Below are 21434 nucleotides of genomic sequence, written 5' to 3' on the forward strand. Positions count from 1 at the left end.
GTTGCATCAAACACAACTCTGCTCAACAGACTTACCTCAAATTCACAACATGCTAATTCAAGATTGTTACCTCTTCCATCTCCTTTCCTTGCACACTAGCAAACAAACAAAATACACAAAGGGCACACGGAGAAGCCTCAGTGCAGTACAGACAGGACAGATTTTTGGTTCAACTTCCATCTCTTCACTTTCTTGTTTTCCACAGACACTAAGAAATATGTACAATTCTTGTATCTACATAAATTGCCCACTTCTAACTGGTGCAGGCTTCAATAGATGACCAGCAGCATGGAAAATAAAAGTTACTTAAACTTCTCCACTCTCCATAAACGCAAAGGAAAACCTCAGCTGGCAGCCAGCATAGTGCAGTACTGATGCTGTTCCTAAACCTCAGCCCTCAGCATGTGCTGCTGCAGACACTTATCTGCACTTTAAATGTGTACATTTGAATGTTTCTGAATGGGCAGAAACCAGGCAATGTAAATAGAAAACAGATGTAACATGACACAGAGACACAAGGTAATGCTCCCCCTGCATTACACAGCTAAAGCTTCAGCCGACAGCAGGGACTACATGACAGAAATGCTCCATCAAGCCAGAGCTCTGCAAAACTGTAAATGATTACAGAATAATGCCCTGCAATCAAAGAACAAAATGTGTGCTGCAGATTAATCACTTTCCAAGATGGGAAAGGAAAGATAGGCTTGAGAGATAAATCTGGCTGGGGTGTTTATGCAAGCGTATCATGCTCCTTAGTACTGAATGTCCCAGAACTTAGAGAGGAAGTAAACAATGTGCTGGGGGGGCGTGCGGGGGGTGTGCGAGGGGTGTGCGTGTGCCCGCACTCACAACCCCAAAGAAGACAGCTTGTGAAAAATGCTGAACTTTCAGTTATGAAACACCGGCGTCAGGAGTCACTTCGCTGCCAGCTGTGCTGCTCCTGCCTGGGAAAATCTCAAACAGGGAGCCCTTCAGACACAGCTGACGCTTCCCTCTGGCATTTCAAGCTTCCCTACAAAACTCCACAAGGATGCCCACGGACTCCTGAGCCAGAGCAGCTCCAGCACATGGGCAGTGCATTTGAAGGCAGGGACCGCAAGTGCTTCTGACTGGGATTTACTTCTGGAAGCACACTCCAGTAACCTACATTTCCAGTGTCCGTCTAGCATAAAATCACACTGCTTTTGGCTGTTTAGGCAATGCCAGCTTTCATGCATTCCTCTTTTCTCTGTAAACATATTTACATTTGTAACTTCTAACTGGCTTAACACTACACAGGCATTTCGAGGAAAACTGTACCAGCCCCTGAATTAAATGCAACAATCAATTACAAACAGTAAACTTACAGCAATGGGTGCAGGAGAGGCTGGTGATATGGATTTAGTTCAAGGGCTGCACAGGTTTGTTGGGAAGGCTTTCTGCAAAAGCTCACCAGGAGCCTATGTCTCAGTAGACTGAGTCACCAGAGTGACACACATAACAAAAAAAGTTAGAAAATCTTCATGCTGAGAGTTTTAGTTGTCATCAATGGCTTTGGAAGACATAGGGACACCATGCTGCAATTCCTCACCTGAGGATGACGGTTTTATACCAAATTTATTTCCACACAGGAGCTAATAAAAATTTCCTAAAAACTAAAGTGAGAAAGAATGCTGGAGTATGCACTGCAACAGTGCTGCATTTAGGTAAAATACTTCACAGAAACCAACTACTGAGGTTCCTTCTCCCTGCAAATATTTGGCTCTGCATTAAAACAAATTAACAATATGCTACTAATAACAAGATTGTGATATAGCTGTGAGGCTCCCCTAAAGCAAAATCCTACCAATGCTAGTAATTGATTCAGCAATGTGCACCAATGCAATGGCACAGGCGTCTCCAGTCCTTGGGAACATTACATCCACTCTAATTCTTCCCCCAAGGTCACCACAACCATCAGAAAATCCCTATACATCGTGACCCAGAGAGCTGTGTCTAAACAGCCATTATCTATAGCCTGGGAAAATGAAGCACTGCACCTGAAAGGCATCAGCTACTACAAGTAAACCCCCTCAGCCAACTACCCTGCCAGAGTGGCTCGGGGAGCAGTGGCAGAGAACAAACTGCAGGAGAAAAAGCAGGGCGTGCTAGATTTGCCTTTGCACTATTTGTTGCAATGTGTGTTTGCACACACTTCCTTGCAATGGAAAGAGGACAGGACACCCTGTTAACCTGATTAAAGTTTTGAACTTCTATCATGAAGGAACAAGAGTCTCATGGATGACACACTCTATGCCCAAGCTCTTTAACAGGTCAACACAGGGTTATTCATACCAATAAATGACTTGGTCTAGCTAGCACCACAATTCAGTATGAGTTTCTCAATCTAATTCTGATAACAAAACCACTGCCATCAGCTTCTCTAGATGTGAAAGCATTTTACCAGAACCACTGCAGACCAGGCATGAAGTCAGCATCACAGGCAGAAGGTACAAGAAACCATGAAGCAATATCAGAAAAGGTCAGCTGTATCATTATATTTTCAAGTCTAAATCTATTCATCAAGTCAGAGCGTCCTTACTGGAGGACACAGAATATGCTATGACTATGGACTGTACACTTTCATGCACTTCTATGCCTTCCATCTTTTCTATTTTTAGTGAGGTACTCAAATGTCTCCTCTCTTTTCACAGATGAGGAAGGAAAAAGGAACAGCCCCTCACACCATGGAAATAAGAGCAATTACTACCTATACCATTAAATACTTTAGGGACAGCTCAGTAGCCCCATGAATTGTAGAATCTCAGATGCTGTTTGGTGTCTAGGTCAGGCCACAGAGAAGTAAAACATCCAAGTCTCTCTGAGACAGGACCCTCCATCTCTTACACAAATGAGCAACCTCTCAGTACCCAGTATTGGCAGAAGGAACAGGATTATCCCAATGACTAAGGATTTGCATACTGACAGTACCAGGACTGCTTACCTAAGGGTGGATCAGTTAAAAATATAAACAGTGTTCTAAATTATAGGTGGTGCTGTGAGCCCCACCTACACCTTGTATTGTCCAACACTTCCTACTACAAAACCCTGCTTGTTCCTCAGCACTAATAACTTTACAAACCTGAACTGAAACTGGGATTCGAAACAGGATTAGTGGTCTAGGATAGGCAAGCAAGACACAGGAAATACACAGTCCTGGGGCAGGGGGGAAATGTCGAATGGGGAGCTGGGGAAAAAAAACCAGACAAGAGGGACAAGCAGAACAGATACGAAAACCAGTGGTGGTGGGCAGAGGTGGGGAAGGTCACAGGAAAAGGAGGGAGGAATGCTTGGAGCAAGACAGGGAATCACAAGAGGAAGAGACTGGGATGAGAGAACATAGTAAGGAGCTTGGGGAGGGGAGAATATCTGGTGCTGGGACAGCGCTCATCAGGGAAGCCTATGGATACTGAGGAGGCAAAAGGCACAGACAAGCACACCCAGAAGGGCGTATCTCTTTACTCAGAGCCAAGTGCAACAGCCATGGCACAGGGCCCACACGGAGAGCACAGGGGACGAGCTGAAACCCTGAGCACCCCTAGAAGGATCCAGCCCACCAAGGAGAGCGGGGGTGGATGGAGCCTGTGAGCTCCTTACTAAAAACAGCGTCACAGCCGGCATGAGAAGTAATTTCAAGTGTTAGAGGCAGCTTCATTTCTGACACTTTGTACTTCCCAAGCACTTGACTTTTATATTGATACTTCTTTTCTGTGCAGATTTTTGGATAAATAAAGAATGCTCTTATTTAGTTCTTCTGCTTGGCCCTTCACTGTTCAAGCAGAAGATAATGAGAACTATCCACAGAGATACTCCAGTGATCTACAGTTTGTGGTCAAACCATGCAAAATCTCCCTCCTAGAAAATGAGGAGAGCCCATCACCGGCATTGCTCAAACCCACCACTGCCTCATGGTACTTCTACGGAGAAAGCTGCTGACCCTCACAAGTCTGTAATCACCTAGAAGAATTTGTGGTCTGATACCTGATACAATTTCCTGCAAAAAATAGGGAAAATACCACCTCTGTGGCAATGTTGGTTTGTTTTGTTTTTTTTTTTTTATACCAAACACAACCAACAGCCACCAACAAAAATGTAAAATCAGAAAGCAGGCACTCAAAGCTGGATAAATTTAGTAAAATGTCATGATTCAACTACAATTGAAGGAAATCCATACTTAATTTCTCAAACAACTGCTATCATACAATTCAAGCAGTATTTTTCCTTCAGGCTGAGAAGATACCAAATACACACTATTTTTCAATTTACTACTTTTTCCCTCTTTTCTTACTTTCAATTAGAGAACACTGTCATTCGACATGCTTACAAGCCTGAATAGCAATGATATGTGAGAAGTTTTTGTCAGGGTTAAGTCCCAACACAGCTGTTGGAAAAACCCGAAATGAACATTTTATCCTGGCCAAATCAGTGTTCTTTTCACTATTTATACTCTTGGATCCAGCAGCTGCAAGTGACACTACAGGTCATGTTGTCCAAAATGGACAGGGAATCTGAAGATTCTCTCAAGTAGGAACTTTTGGAGTTCCTACTTCTGTTCTCCCTCTCAGTGCTTCACAGCACTGCTGCACCAATGCTAATTTGCTGCAAGTTTGAGTAGAATACCAAGCTCCGGTCAGAGCAGACTTTTCAGTGAAAATTTCCATTCTTCATAAGAAAGTGCCTTTTTCCTGCTCTCATTTTTCAGCACCATAGGATCAACACTGGCTGCTCAGCTGATAATACCCCTCTTTATTTGAAATTATTTTTCTCCTTTCACCACCCACATTCATTTGGGACTTATTCAGTATTATTCGGCCTGACACTGGTCCAAGACAGCAAATAATTTCTGTAACTGCACAATAAGCTGAGAAGACCCTAACAGAGCTGCTTCATTGTCTAAGAACTCCCTTACATATTGAAAATAAGGCTGAAAAACTTGTAAGGACACTAGATACAGCTGTGCCTTTAACAGCACAACCTCTCTGGTATTTTACATTTGGCATCTGGCATTTTACAAGCAGGGAAACATTTCTGCTGTACTTTGGCCTTCTGTCATCAGAGAGAGGTGGAGATTTATGCCCTTTCTCCTTCTAAATTGGACTACTTCAGTGCCCTATTTTATATTCCTCCTGACAGGTCCCTATTTTGTATAAAACAAAAAGTACTACTGTCGTTGTGTTGCATGGCAAAAGCCCTTTCCAGCTGAAAGAGAAAACTCCTGCCACCAAGTTAAGTGGCAAGATGTAACTTTGCAGCTAAAACTGCAAGGCTAAAATAACTTTGCCCAGCAACATATTAATTTCCAGCAGGATTTGATAAAATTATAATTCACTGTCCAGAAAATGACTAAAACATTAAACATATTATACTGAGAAAGTCAAAATAGGTCATTCAATCAGCATTATTCCCCCTTCATTTCACACATAATACAAAGCAGTTAAGTAGTTTCTCTTGCAATTAGCATCATCTTTGTCTCCTTGGTGTCTAAAATACACTGGAGATATGAAGCTGCTCTGACGGCACTGCAGCCCAGGCTCTGCTTCCCACCATCACTGACTCTTCAATAAATACAAAGGTGAAATCCTGTCTTCAAGTATTTCAACGATGATAATTTTCTTTTGTTATTCCAATTTCCTGGTCTATCATCTCAAACAATAGGCCTTTTCCCTCTGACTAAAAAGGAGTACAGGTAGACTCAGGAAGAGCCCCAGCACTCTCCAGCTGCTAATGCACATCCCACTCCATCTTCCAACCAAGAACACTTGTTACCTGGCAGAGCCCTGCAGAAAGTGGGCTAGAAACAGCCTCCATGAGGAACGGCGGGGTTTTAAGAAGAAGTCTGACATATGCTTCAAATGCATTTTAATTTAGAAGAATGTTGGAAAGATTTTATTTATGTTTCTAATTAGGTAAACAATATGCTTCTTCCACCTGCTTTGAGCTACCCCACTAGGCCCAGTAGACATCAGATGTCTCTGAACATACATCAGGTTGATTTACACCCTACTACTAGCTCAGAGAATCCTTCCTCCTCCCAGTCCCGTATGCCACTACCTTATGGACTACACACTTCCCCTCTTCTTTGTACGGAAAATGGCCTCACTGCTGATTTTCAAACACCTTCCTAAGCACCACAGCTCCCCTCCCCATAGCTTTATATAGTACAATTCCTCATAAAAGATTTCTCTCCTACCCCAAGCATGCAAACCTTCTAGCACATTTTAATCAGAAGTATTTTTGCCATGCATGAATCAGGATGCAAGAGCTACTGGGGCAAGAAATAAATCTCAACATGCCATGGGAAGTGAAAATCACACTGTCAACATCATGATGAACATAATACTAGGTCAGAGCTTTTGGCTGCTGCACAAACTAGGCTGGAAACCTCTGGCCCAATTCATGCAGAGCTCTGACATGACTGCCATTTGCAAATCGAAGATTTTACATGTAGTCCACTTATACTCGGCTGCGGCTTCGAAGTCAAAAAATGCTTCAGAGTTTTTACAGCTCCTCAGCGGCAGCATCATTATCAGTGCCAATGTTCTTGTCCTACAAAGGCATAGAAGGGTCAGCAGCCTCCCATTGTAGGTCTTGATGCATACTTAAAGAAGCACCATTCACCCTGAAACCTGACATCTCACACAAACGGTTTTGAGTTCCCCCATACAGTGAAACTCTCAGGCACAACAGATCATGTTGCACAAAAGCAGAGACAGCAGCTCCACATGTCTCAGCTTACAAGCATCTCAGGACACGACTTGAACTGGCATCACCTTCTTGTACAAATTCCTGAAAAAAAACATTCTCTGAAAATTAGTCAAGGCTCAGAGCAGTTGTGCAGAACAAACAGTAAGTTATAGGCTTTCAGGAAACCACATCACTGCTGTCTGCACAGAACCAGTCAGCAAAACTGGCGATAATGTGAGAGCTTGTGAAACACTCACAATAAGACATTCTTTCTTGAGCACTGTTCTCACTTGTCGGATGCCAAATTTTATTTACTAAAGCATATCTAGAACTTAATACATGAAACTGATAAATCCTCCATGAAGTATTAGCAAATATATTTACACAAGACTGGGGTTCACACAAAGTCGAAAACTTTTGATCTGGATTAAGTCTCACATTTAAAGGTATGTTTACACTGCAAATTTCAAGTAAGAAAGTGGAGTTAACCTTGGTCACAATGTGTCTTTAGAGAACTACAATAGGTGTTTGAAGAGATAGTGTGGAGAGAAAAAATCCCAGATAGAGCAGGATTAAAAAGAACTGTTGTGTAAGTACATATCAAGACAATTCAGTCCACATTCTAGACAAAACAAATATGGCCCTGGAGTTCGGCCCATATCCTAAAATTATTTCTTTAGAATAATACATTTATTCTTCTGCAACCTATTTTGGAAAAAAGCATAGAAACCAACATGATACAGCACGAGAAAACACTAAGTTATAAGGGCAAATGGTCTCCAGAGTCAGAGGTGCTGACTGTCTAGACTAGGAAAGCAGCTTGTATTAGATATTACTAGGTAATTAATACATTTTTAAACAAAGCTTGGTTTACTTAAGTATGACACCGTTACTAATGCTCCCTGGTCATACTCAGTCCTCACACGGGGCTCAGACTGAGCTGCAACCAGCATTTTTGGCACTGCTGGCTTGAGTCTGTCTAGCACTAATGCAAATGTGTGCTCCTGCCTTGACACAGCCTTTAGCAGGGATGAGACTCAGACCTGCCCTCTTTACTTCATCTACCCATGAAAGCTGCACTGTCATAAACCCACATCCATGCCAACGCTTCTTCATTCCCACTCCCAGCTGAGCAGTCGCGGCACCAGGACGCAGAGCGAAGCCCCAGCAGACACATCCTGATGTTTCTGGGTGTTCCTCTATCTGTCCTCCCACAGCACGCTGTCCTCATCAGTCTCCTGACTTATCTGTGGTCTCCCACTCCTCTAGGGCTGGGATAAGCAGATGTTACCTCCCTGTTCAAGTCCTGGCAAGCGGCCAGACCTGCCCTTTTCTGCTCACATGACTCAGGAGCCAGCAAACCTGCTGAAAACTGTCCCACCCACTGATCACAGTCCCGGGAGTGCCATGGCCTCCGCTGCTCCCTAGAGAGAGACAAAGAACTGGAAGGCCAGGGATGGGGAGTCAGGCTGGCCTGAAGACACTGCAAGGCTGAGAGCTGGCTTGTGAGGAACCCCAGGCAGACCCACAGCCCGACACAGAGTGTGAAGGCAGCCTGAGAGGTAGCTGTCAAAGGAGGAAAATGGCTTCTTTGGCAGCAGTCCTCCCTCCTGCCCTCATTCCAGAGCTCTCAACTGGGTTTTGGCCTGGAGACGTCAGCAGGGACCCACCCTTCGCCGCGGCAGGGGCAGTGTGTGAAGGGACGCAGGAGTGGCGTGATCCAGTGAGTCACCCCACGGAAACGCACCTGACCAGGGCAGCACCCGGGCACAGCACAGGCACAGCCCTGCACCCACCGCCTCCTGACCCCCAAAACTGGGGGCACACACTGCAAGGGCCCTGACAACAAGCTGTCGGTGCCACACAGTGCTGTCCTTGCTTCAAGTGGTCCTTCCTCCACCAGCTCCTCCAACAATGGTCCGTGGGCTGCCTCTACACTTCTGTACCAGCATGCACCCTCCTCACACCTCTCTTTACACGCAGCGAGTAGAAACTTCACCATCAGGGGAAAAATAATAAAGAAAAGCAAAATAATACCCTGCCAAATAAACATGTTCATGTGAGAACCCAGCATTCCATAATTCAGCTCCAAAGTATGTAGCATGGTGTGATAGAGGAAGCAATCCATTTAATTTGTTAGCACAAATCTGTTATAAGAGCTAATTTTCACAAGGCATTTCTTTACTAGTACAAATCCACAGAAGGGCATTTGTCTGTCTGTGAAACCTTGAGAAGGCATTTGAAAAAGTATTTAAACAGCCTTGATTTTTAATAGGTATCAGCATATAGATACAGAACATTGCCCCTGTAAGCAAAGTCCAGGTAGGACACACACAGACAGAGTTATTAAGAACACATCAATGCTACTAATTCCCAACCTCCCTCAAATTCCCTGCAAAACAGCATTATAAGCATATCAGTCCTTGAGCAAATATGCAAGGTGTGTGGCCCAAAGAAAGGACTCTGGCTTTGCAGGGCAAGAGGGGCTCCTCCTGGACTTGACAGCCAAGCACACCACCAGGAGAACTCTGCTTTTTGCACACTGGCAAAAAGCAATGCTCTTCTCTAGCCCTACTGGAAAGCAGCTCCCTTGCTATTCCACCCCAGAGATGAGGCAGAGCATGGATGCAATCACTCACTTGTTCCCAACTGCTCACACTGTACTGGCCTTGCTTTTCATCAGTCCTGTAGACTAATCATCTCCTAGCTGTATCCCCAGCCAAAACTGCCAGCTACAAGCCAGCCCTCTACCTCCCACAGAAGCATAACACGCAACCCTCCCACTGGTGTTATAAGTGGGAAGGATGGAGAAGGTGAAGCAGGACATAACATCCCTGGAGTCTCCCAAGACAGGAACGAGAAACTGGGATATGGGGAATTGAGGCACAGATTATTTTTTTTTTTTAATATTGGTATTTGGAAATCTAACATGTCCTCTCTGGTTCTTACTACCCTCACAGGTTTTAGACCAATGATCTGTGACAACCTTTACTCAACACACTGCCCAGGAGATAACTTGGCTAATGTAGTTGACAAATACAGCAAGACTCCTGCTGTTGTCGGAGATCACGCTCCACTCCAGCGGTATCCTGTTCCCAATGGCTGCAGGAGCCCTAAGGTTCATAATCCTCCTCCACACAGAGCAGATGACCTCCCTGCAAGGCACCACAGTGTGCCCCAGCAACTCCTACATACCCTCTCCAGCCTTGCACACCTGAGCTTTTCCTACTCCTTCACCCCAAAGGTGCTGGGGTCACATCACCACAGGACTCCAGATGCCCCTGCAGTTCCTGGCAGGCTGAGAAGCACGGCTCTTTCTCTGCTGCCTCAACCAGATGAGCAAGAGCTGTACCCACCACTAGCAGAAAATGCTTGGAAACATGCTAGTTTGCTCAGGAAGCTAAACTGTTGTCAAATAAATGCCAAATATACATGGGTAAAGAGTTGGTGCCTATGAGTGGTACAACTGTATCCCACATGCACAACTAGAACATCAGGAAACTGGTACAGTCATGCAGAGAGGCACGGGATACCCCAACCTGACTTCATCTGAAGCAAGTTAGAACAAAACATCTCACTCTGAAGGAAAATCCCCTTCTGTAGACAAGCCACTTTTTAATAATAAGTGCTAAATGGACTATTCAAGCAGGTAATTAATGTTAATTAATATATGTCAGGCCATAAATTGGGTAAACGCACCTCATTTTCCAAGCTTGGTGTGTGGCAACGCTCAGGAAATTGTAACAGAACAGTCTAAGTTTGCAGAAGCACAAAAAGAAGAGCAAATAAAAGGTTAAGCATAATCTTCACTTAACTCATGGTGTGCTGAGCCAGCAGTACAGAAAACTGCATGACTCTGCACATTACTCGAACACTTCATTTTGCTCCTGAACCGCTGCGCTACGCACATACTGTCAGTCCCAAGAAAAGCCACATCAAAAATTCCCTGCACTCCCTGAGTGCCGCTATCGGCCAGGCCTTTATCGGGATTGTCACTGTGTGCGGGACCTGAACGCACCTTCTGTTCCAGGGCCTGGCCAAGCTGTGCCCCTTTCCAGAGCCAATTTGAAAATAGCAGTTTTCCATGGCAAGTGGAACAGATCAGCAACGGGGAGGATGCTCACAGCTTGCATTTCTCCAGACAGAGTACCTCCAAAAGAGGAGGACTCCTTGCCTCTAAAGCAAACTAATATTGCCATTTTGTAATGCTGCCCTTGGGCACATTTTCTGTGACAGACAGAGTAGTAAAGTAAGGTTTTTTTAAAAAGTGAGAGAGAAACAAGAACACGCAGAGACTTTAGTCTAAGTAGCAACTTGCATTAGGAAACACTTTCAGTTTCTCCTTTGGCAATTCGCCACTACACCAAGACCGAGTTTAATTGCATTGCAAATAAGAAACAATCCTCACAAAAGATTTTCCATACTTCCACGCAAAATAGCTGGCTGCCAAAATCTAGCAGGGCACCTTTAGGAGGCTGCCACCTAGAGAAATGCTTTGGCTGCTTATCCTCAGTTTTCCCTATCTCCAAGGCAATCCCTTCGGCCTCCCTCTGAAGCCAGCACACCCACTGTAGTTTTCTGGGGTGGTTTCACACTTGTTCACCCCGTGCACCCCAGGCGAGCTGGCTGAAACCCACCCAGCCACTGCGGGAGGGTGCAGGGGGGCTGCCCCAGGGCTGCCTACCTTCCACTCTGGGCTGCTACTTTGTCCACATCAGCACAAAGAGCTTTCACAAAACCACACAGCTAACCCTAATCACTCGCCTTTCTAAATGCACCAGCACGTGCCCAGCCTCCCCTAATCTCCCAGGATTACAGCAAAGTAGTGTAGCACCACCAAAATGACCCGAATACAAAATGGCCTCGAGAGTAAGACACCGCTCGCTTCACCAGGACAACACCGAGCAGAGGCAGGACGTCCCAGGGCAGGAGTGCCAGGACATTTCTCCTCCCTGGCCGCAGTCTCAGACAGTGTTTGTTCAAGCCAGTACAATACATCAGATATAGCTGCCACTAAGGTGATTTAATTTTTACTGGCATTAACTGCGTACTTTCAAACACACAGGTAAGAGGAGAAGCCAACCTCTGAGTCTCAAGCTTCCTATTTTAAATATGCGCTAATTTTAAATATGTACAAATATTGACACTATTCGATCTATCATAGACAATGTCAATTTCTGCATGACTGTTTTAGGTAACCTCCTGTCTCTGAATGATGGAGGGACATTGATTCCAGCATTTATCATGCAGGTCTACCTGGCAGTGATAACTATCCAGCAATACCACATCATCATTGATTGGAAGTTTCCCATTCGCATCAAAATTTGAGTTCATCAGAGCCTGTGATTCTTACCAGCTGAACACATTCACCAAGGTGATGTGTTTCTGTCTGCATTTAACAAGTCCTTCAGCAGAGGTGCTCCTCATGTCACACTGTGGACCAAACAATGAGAGTGATTCTGGGAGAAGTACTTACTTACTTGGTCTCTCTCTCACTGCTCTAATAGCTGTCACCTGCCTGCATGAGCTGGGGAAAAGTGAGATCTCTGATGTACATTACAGATATGAAATAACAATATGTGCTAATACCTACATATGGTTTCTACTGGAAAGTTTAGAAAGTCATTTGTTACTGTGCTACTACAGTATACTCCTCTTTGATGCAAGACATTTGTTATCTGGTGGTTTCAACCGCTGGAACCACACATCTCTTACACTGCTCAGCACAAAAGTCACTTACAAATGTTTCTGAGTATTTTGTTAAAGCACAACATAGTAAGGCTTTGATCAGGTAAGATGCTTAAGCAGCAAGTTTAAGCACACAAGTAATCCCAGTGAAGTCCCAAGGATCCATTCACGTGCTTAAATCCATGCTCTCTTTGGTAGGTCAAAACTTAAAATAATCAGGCTACAGCTTGTAACTCAAACCCTTCTGTACAGATGAATAAGGCAACACAAAAATATATTAAAAAAAATAGAAGGCTGAAAAAAATATTCCTGCTAGCAGCTAATTGGGAAACAGAACCTTTAAATAAATAAAAAAGGAAAGAAGTTTAGAAGTCAATAGAGGAAAAAAAGAAACTGACGCAGACTCCAGCTTTATGTTGCCACTCCTGATGAAGACATTGTGTGTCAGTCCAAGGAAGGAGAAGTAAGAAGAAAGAGAGTGGTGTTACTTCCTTCTCACATCTTTGCAAGAAGATGATAAAAAGAGTCCGACACATCTTGCATATCAGCATCTGGCTAACAGATTTAGACATCTGTCTACATCACTGGCAAATTTCTCAAGCCTTTTCAAGTCTCAGTAATTAGAGAAGAGACTCATGCATTTGGTACACCAAAGGGACTGCAGCCCTTTGGTACATACTGGCCAATAAAACATGGTAAGAAATGTACAAAGTTTACAAAAACCTCCCCTTCAAAGTAAATATCCCAGCAGCTAGTGTTTATCTTCTATGGGGAAGATGAATACAACAGGTGGAAAACAAAATAGGCTTCTGATATGAAAAACAATTCAAAGCAAATCAGCTACATTTAAATTTGGGAACTGTTGGTATCTCTGTATAAAGGATGAGATTCATAGTCTTGCCATATCGCTTAACAAAGAGGAAAATAGTCCCCCTAGTGTACTCTCCATGTAGAAAAGACTGTTTCACAAGACAGTGCTCAAGAAATTACAAAATAACATTGTGGGAAGAGGTAGGGAATTACTTAAACTGTAGTGAAACTGGGCATCTCTACTATGTACACGGACCAAAAGGTTTTCCAGTTTCTTATTTCAAGATTACTGAAGGAAATGAGTGCTTCACCTTAAATACCTGCAAGATAAAACTTGGTTTTTAAGTCAGCACACTAGTTTTGTGACTGCAGGACTTCGATTGGGTAACAGATACCTGAATGAGGAAAGATCTAGTCATCAAGGAGCTCTGTGAAGTACCTGGAACAGTCACCTGGCACAGCGAATTTCACAAGGGTGAAACCAGCTCACCCTCGGATCTGTTCCCCCCTCCGGTGATGACAAACATAAATACCGACCTTCCCTAAGTATTCAAGACAGAAGCCAATACCGAAACACGCACAGAAACCCTCTCCAGTGGTCTGGAAGTGTGTGGGATTGTACCAACCGGGCAGCCCGTGGCACACAGGAGTGTCGGAGTGCGGCACCTCCGCAGCACTGCACCGTACGCTGCTGCCCCAGTCAGCTTCAGGCACTGCTAGCTTAGCCAGTGTCCCACCGGGGCCAGGGGGAGGGGGAAGCAAAGGAGATTGATGGGGGGGTGTATTGGGCAAACCTTATCCGAATTGAAGAAGAAAAAAAAAGTGATAGTTGTAACTTTAATTTACAGCTCTTAAAATAATTGTTTGAGGAGAATAATCCTGGCTGTGTTTACGGATTATGGTGTTCGGCACATCTCACTGGAAACAGTATTAATATTTCATATATAATAATACATAAGGTAATAAGACCAAGTTATCTTTTTCCCTTTTTTTAAAATAACAATTTTCCCACTCAGTGGCAGAGCAGAATATTGTTAAATGGGCTTACTGCCTTCAACAATTAATTTAGCTGTGTAAAAATATTCTAAATTAAGATGAAAGCCTTCTAACACAGAACTATCTTCTGTTCATTTTAAGTCTTGCTGTAACTAGCGATCTGAAGAAGTCTAATGTGAAAAGCTGACATTAGTTCCTGAAGAGTTGTATTCATTACCTGTGAGGGAAACAAAGATAATAATTAAGATATAATGTGTTTTAACATCAGGAGACTAAGATGGAGTCCCCGTGTAAGAGTGTTGCCCCTGCACAAATTAAGCTACTCTCCAGCCAAGAAACTGAAGTAGTCATCTTCTGAACATATACGCATTTGAAAAAGAAATCCTAGCCTTACTAAGGAATTACATTTTCCAGTTTTAGATGTCTGGCAAATTATTATTATTAGCTCCTGACCTCCCCTTTGTCCCTTCCAGCATGCCCCTACCACCCACACACAACTGCACCCACCTTTAACGTGACCAAATGCCTTACCCTAACTTCAGAGACGGCTCACAATCAACGGAGACAGAATTTGCTGCTACCAGTGTGCCTGCATCTCCTGAGAAAGGTCATCCCAAAGGCTTATGAGAAACTTCTGAACTAAATTATAACAGAAGAATCTCAAGGGATCCAAGTTTTTAACATTTTAATTAGCTCCAAGTACCAGTTAATGCTGCTTAGCAAAGGAATCAATATCAAATTAACAGTATAAATTGTCAGAAAAATTGTGACGGTATTAAGGATACTAATCAATGTAAGCACTTCATATTATGGCCCAGATTCTGCTTCTGTGAAAGTGAAAAGGAGTTTTGCCACCAAATTCAAAACAGTGCCAGCCCCACTGTTAGGTAAATCTTCATTTGAATCAGATACTGAGAATTTACTGAAAATTCAAAGTACCAGATAAAAATGCTGGGTTTGTCAACACAGCTGACATCTAAAGCCACTGCTTCTGTGCGGAACCAAACGACTTATGAAGGCACAGGCTGTCATTGGAAGATGTAACCCTTTATCACACTCTGCATCACACTTGTAAAGTCAGATCAAAATTCAACACCTAATACAGACACAAAAGCTGTAAATAGAATGTGTGGTTTTAAAAGCCTTGTCTTCAACTAGCTATGCCAGAGATAAACTTTGTGTTTGTATTTTCCCAAGCCTGAGACAATTCTGTCAACTAAATATTTCCTCTCCTGTGTTTCATTTGGAAGGTAAAAATCATACAGCCACACTTCAATTCCTAGCAGCAAGTCCTACTCAGGCACCAAAACACAAGACAGGGCTGCTAGTACAGAAACTGTCAGAAATGTTTCATCTGTACAGTATTTCTGACCAATTTGTATACTGAAAGTTATCACCTGATCCAACCTGGATAGATTCAAAGACAAAATTTAATTTCTCTGTAAAAGCATTGAACTTGCTGGCAAATTCACCTTCAGACATCCACACAAAAACTCAGTGTCAGACGCCACTAGTATCGGCCCTCAGCAGCAACTGAACCTTGCCGGGATTTCCTTCTGCAAACAGGCGTCAAGCAGCACCTGCATTTCTGTACAGCTGCAAGTACGTGACATTTTGGCATCCAACAGACGCTGACAGACGAACAGGAAAACGAGAAGGAAAAAAAAAAAGGCAGCTCTGGAAATCACTTCAAATGTGCTTTACGTGCAGTTCTGGCCCCTGGTAGGCCTTATAAGACTCTTTCTTGAGGGTAAAACCCTGCCTGCCTGCAACGTGCTTTTGCACGCGCTGAGTAAACAAGCCACAAAACCAGATTTTTTTCTCCCCCTCACTTATTAAAACCGTAGTACTCTTAGCTGCTCACTGTCGCAGTGCTGGACAGAAAATGCTGGGCTATCAGTAGACGGTGCTCTCATACACTGGCAAGGCAGGAATCGCAAACCAAGCATTCCTGGGGCTCAACAGTCAATAACTCCATGCTTTGATTAACTTTATGAAGAAATGAAAAAACCCGAATTTCCCTCTACTGCTTTTGAGGAACACATGGGCAAAAAACTGCGCGTTTCCTTGACAAAATGAATAAAGTCGTTCTGTATTTGAGCTTTGAGACGCAGACTGACCATACATAAAAGCAATTCTGCTAGTTTCCAGCATGAGTTACCTCTGCTGTTACCATAACTTTAAAAAAAAAAGGCAAAACAAAACCCACACACTTTATAAATATTTTTCATTTTTCTTTCTCTCTCTTCCTCTCTCTTTCCCTGCTTATGTGCTCGTGCATCACAAAACTCAACTCCGCTCCAGCGTGTACTCTGCCCCCAGAGTCAATAGCCCTCACCGCCCGTACACAGCAACAGGGAAGAGACAAAACTTTCCATAATCTCTCTCCTAAAAAAAACCAAAGCCGACAGGACGACCACCATCAGCACGACCAGCACGAGTGCCTGGCAGGCTGCTGCCGGGGCGAGCCGCCAGCACCCCGCTCCGCGGCCGCATCCTCCACGGGCAGCCCGCCCGTCCGTCGGGGCGGCGCGGCGGGAGCGCCGCGGCCCCGGGACCCCGCCTCACCTTCCACCCGGCCGAGCTGTTGCTGTCGCCCTTGTCCTTGAAGTAGGGCACGCAGCGGACCATCCAGTCGTAGATCTGGGAGAGAGTGAGGCGCTTCTCCGGGGAGCTCTCGATGGCGCGGGTGATGAGGTCGGCGTAGGAGAGGTTGCCCCACGCGTTGCGCCGCGACGAGCACTTCCTCGGCGCCGCCGCCGGGCCCCCGCTCAGCCCCCCGCCGCCTGCCGCCGCCGCCGCTCCGCCCGGCGAGAGGCTCGGTCCCTCCGGGCCGCCGCCGGGCAGCGGGGCCAGCAGCCGCGCCGCCTCCTCTGGCACGGCGGTGGTCGCCGCCGCCGCCGCCGCTTCTCCGGCCGCGGGGGCCGCGCTGCCGACGGTCATGGCCGAGCCGCCCCCCTCCTCCTCGTCGTCCTCCTCCTCGGGGATCATGGAGGCGGCGTCGGCGGTCGACTCGCCGGCGGGCTTGGCTGGGCTGGCCTGCAGCTCGGGCCTCTGCAGGGGCCAGGTGCAGGAGCGGGGGCGGCTCTGCGGCTCGAACTCGGGGTCCAGCTCCACGTCCAGGGGCGAGAGCGGGGCGGGGGGCGACGCCTCTGCCATCTTGGCCTCCCCCGCGGGCGGCTGCGGGGCGCTGCGACGGGGCGGGCGGGCGGCCGCCGACCCCGCTCCTCCTCCGCCGCCTCCTCGGTGCCGACGGGAGCCTAGCAGGCGGGTGGCTGCCGGGCGGGCATGCCGCGCTCCGCTAAGGGCTGGCCGCCTCTCCGCTGCGCTCCGAGCTCCGCTCCCCGCGGGCGATGCGCACGCCGAGGCTGGGAGGCGGGGGGAGAAGGAGAGGGAGGGAGGGAGGGAAAAAAAAAAATCAGATTAGGAGCCGGAGCGGCCGCGCAGGGCGGCAGCACGGGCCGGGCGGTGCCGGAGTTGCCCGCGGCGCTGCCCTCCGCGGCGGCGGAGCGGCGGCCGCTCCCGCGGTGCGTGTGTGCGTTTGTTTATGTTTCACTCCATGCGGATGCAGAAGTAGCTCCGGCGGGAACCGCGCTGTATCCAGCCGGGAGAGGAGCCCCTCACGCCCCCGGCGCCTCCGAGCTCGCTCCTCGTCGCTTCCGCAGATATCTTGCCTTTTGGGGGGGGGGGGTGGTCCTTCGCGCCCTCCGTCGGCAAGAAGGCAAGGAGAGCGGTCCTTTGGGTTACGCCGAAGACTTTTTCCTTCCTCAAAACGCCCTAAAGGAAGCCGAAGTCTTAGCATACATCCAACTGCACACTAGCGTAAACCTGTCACTTTGCGGTGCCCCCAAGCCACGCGCAAGCAACCCCCCAAAATCTCACAGCCGGCGGAGCAGGGGGCAGGAGAAGGCCACCCCGGGGGCTGGTCGGTTAAAAAAAAATTAGTAATAAATCCTCCTTCTTGCAGGGAAAAAGCAAACAACGGGAACAAATCAAATCGCCAGTCTTCCAACAGGTCCAGTAGCTTTAAGCCCTCCCTAGGGCTGCCAAAGAGAATAGGTTTTGTTCCAGCATCAACACCACATTCATAACCTCCTTGCTCCTGCTGCTGCCATCTTGACAGTTTTTCCCCCCTTCACTTAAGTCATTTAAAAAGCGCAGGCAGACGAGGCAGGGAAAGCCACATCGGGAGGGGCGGGAGGCGGCGGGGGGGTGCTGGATCGAGAGCCACCTCCACAACCGGCAGCAACCGAGATCCGAATTCACGGGAGGAAGAAGCAGCGCTGCTGCATGGTTCCTGCTGCTCCTGCGCCTTCAGCTCCAGAGAGCCTTCCCTTTAAAGGCGAAGGATGGGAAAACGGCAGAGCGCCCGCTCCCCCTGCGAGCAGCCGGCGAGAGGCAAGCGATCCGCCCGCGCCCAGCCCGTCCGCCGCCGCAGCCCGCCCGAGCAGCCTGTCACCCTGCTCGCCGCCGACTTCCACATCCCTCCTCCTAACAACCACCGCCAGCAACACAAAGTTATAGACACACGCAGGGAGGCTCAACCAAACCGCACGGCTCGGCACGGCCCGCCCACGGGCGGGCGGCACCACGCAGGAGCCGCCCCAGCGGGGCGGGAGCGCCGGGATGGGGGGAGCCGCCGGAGCGGGGCGGGCTGGAGGAGCTGCCGGCACCTGGCGAGGGCAGCGCCTCTCTGCTCGCCCGCCCTGCGGCTGCAGAGCCCTGTCCGGCCGGCCCAGGGGAAAGCGCTCAGGCCTCTCCAAGTACTCGGTAAATCTCTGCGAGGGTTGTATTAGGCCTGGTTCTTTTCTGTACTTGTTTTCACTGGTCATAAATTATTGGTGTACGAGCTATTCTGGTAAAGTTTAAAATACAGAGTCTAATTTAGTAATTCTTTGAAAACTTTCACTCTGCCTTTGGGTGATGCCAGGAACATGTTCAGACATGTCCACGCGTGAATACAGTGCCGCTGTACCTCCTCTTTGGAGGCCATGCCCTAGCAGAAAGCCCTCCAAAGTAGCTCGCTTGAAGATGTTAATTGTGGCTTGAATAAAGGGATGACCCACAAAACCAAGGAACATAAAAGCTATTAATGTGGATGTAGTTATAAATACTTCACATGGCAACTTCTATGTATCAGTTCTCACCTGGCTTGATAGAGACCTAGACTGTGGACTAAATTTAGTCCAACGGTAGCATTGTCTCTGAGACAAGATACAATAGCATGGACTGAGAAGCAGTGTGCTTCTGAAGCTTTGCTGGATAGAATTAGCTGACTAATCAAACTATTCCTGATCTATTGCATTATAGACAAGTAGAGAGATTTGAAAACCATTCCATTTTATTAGAAAACATCAAGGCCCTGATCCTAAGTCAGTGCCTTACACTGCTGCTAAGTAGGGCCTAAGGATCTAGTTAGGTTTTGAATTCAAATGCCACTGAAGTTAGGAATAATTTAGTGTGATTTTATTACAAGGGACAGCATTTCAATATGCATACAATTAACCCCTGGTTATCTAAATGTACCAGGAGACACTGAATTAATCAGAATGAATGCCTGTTCGAGTAATGGAAATAATGGCTGCAACTCCATTTTGGGTCACCATGTTGAGTGCCTTGCCATGGCTTTTGTTGTAACATGGCCCCTACAGGAACGCAAGGCAGCTCAAAAAGACAGCAGCCACTCTGCAATTGTGACACTGGCATTCATGTATATGATTTAGCAGTTGGTAGGGAGGAAAACCACAGTGACATTGAAGAGCCAGAAACCAAGTTCAGACAAAAAGACGTGGTGAGAAGATGCTTAGTCCAACACCACATCTCCAAGGAGGCTTTCCTTGTGGCTTTCAGCAGTTAGCCATAGAAAGCCACCTGTGAACCGTGACTGCTGCTCAGCCCTTTCCCAAAACTAGCTACTGCTTGGGGCTGATTTTGACCACTACAGAAACCTCCACGTGGAGCATATCCTGAGGTTCCAGGGAAGCATAACACTTTGACCTTGGGCTGGGTTGCAAGCAGCAAATCTAGTCCTAAATGATATGATCATCTTCATTTATTTATTTAATTGGCATTGCATTACTCTACAGGCACTGCTATTAGGTCTCACTGTACTGGATGAAGGCCCTGCACGTGGTAAGAAATGCTCCACTCCCTGGCAGAATTGCAGTCTAAGTGAGGCAGGAGAGGGCGGGAGAAAGGAAATAAGTAAGTAGTAACCCTATTAAAAAGATGATGGACTGAGGCACTGAACAATTACATGACTGTACTGAGGTCATACAGGAAGCCCATGCCAGAACTGAGAAATAAAACTGGATCACCTGAGTGCCAGCCTTGAGCAAGATTATCTGTCCTCTTCAGAATTCACTGGTATATCAGCCACACAACCTTTATTACACGTCATGATACCAGTTCTTCTCAGCTCCATGCAGCACGTGTGTGCCCGTGATAATGCAGTTTAGGGGCGTAATTAAAACCACAGTATAATTTTTCCTACACATTTTGCTTATGAAAAGTGTATGAGCAAAACAGAAAGACGTGGGAGCTCTGCTTATTGTGATTCCATGGCTGGGCCCTCTGAAATACACATAAAAACCGATCAAAATTGAATCTAAAGCTTGCACAATTTTCAGTCTCCTCTTTTAAGTACTTTCATGCCCCAAGGGTGGGATTTTCCAGAAGGCTCCATTTATGGGCGTTTTATCACTGACTTCAACAGGAATAAAGTTAGGCCAGCCCTCAGGCCATTTGAAAACCAGCTCACTTACTTTGCCTACTTAGGCTGCAAGTGTTTTAGGGCAGGGCTGCATCTGCCTCTCCTTTTATCTACTATGGCTGCTCAAGCTGATGTGGGGAACCTGTGCCTATCACAGTGTCTGCATTATATGGATCTGGCAGGGTCACAGTCACATGGCAGCAAGAGAAGTGCAGGTGACATTTCTGGCTTCACCTCTCACACAAATATCCTAACTGCAGAAGCAGGGTTGGAGATAAAGTCGCATGGAGGGCTGGGAGACCTGGAATTTCTTGTCAGTACAGCATTATGGACATCTCCTGTGAAGTGTACTGCCGCTCAGTAAATGAATGTTATATTGCACTTACGTTAAACAACGGCTGCATTGTCTGCATGGACCTCACACAAACAAGCATATCAGGGGTTGTTTGGTGAGGCACCTGCAGCCTGGTCCCTGAGCAGTTTGTCCCCTGCAATAACCCTGTGCGCCCCTCCCAGTCATACCGTG

At 46.5% G+C, this 21434-nt stretch overlaps 1 protein-coding gene across 1 annotated transcript in view; it reads right to left on the reverse strand.

Moving 5' to 3' along the window:
• FOXO3 (forkhead box O3) overlaps nt 1-17385 on the reverse strand; it is an 87320-nt gene extending 69935 nt beyond the window's left edge. Inside the window, exon 1 of the mRNA XM_054279758.1 lies at nt 16765-17385. Within this exon, the coding sequence (XP_054135733.1) occupies nt 16765-17355 (591 nt within the window). The 5' untranslated portion in view covers nt 17356-17385. The remainder of the gene's footprint in view (nt 1-16764) is intronic.
• Nucleotides 17386-21434: the final 4049 nt, after the last annotated feature.

This window comes from Melozone crissalis, unplaced genomic scaffold (genome assembly GCF_028551555.1).
Source record: "Melozone crissalis strain CALT ecotype California unplaced genomic scaffold, PUWL_Pcris_2 ptg000027l_1, whole genome shotgun sequence".
Classification (NCBI taxonomy): domain Eukaryota; kingdom Metazoa; phylum Chordata; class Aves; order Passeriformes; family Passerellidae; genus Melozone; species Melozone crissalis.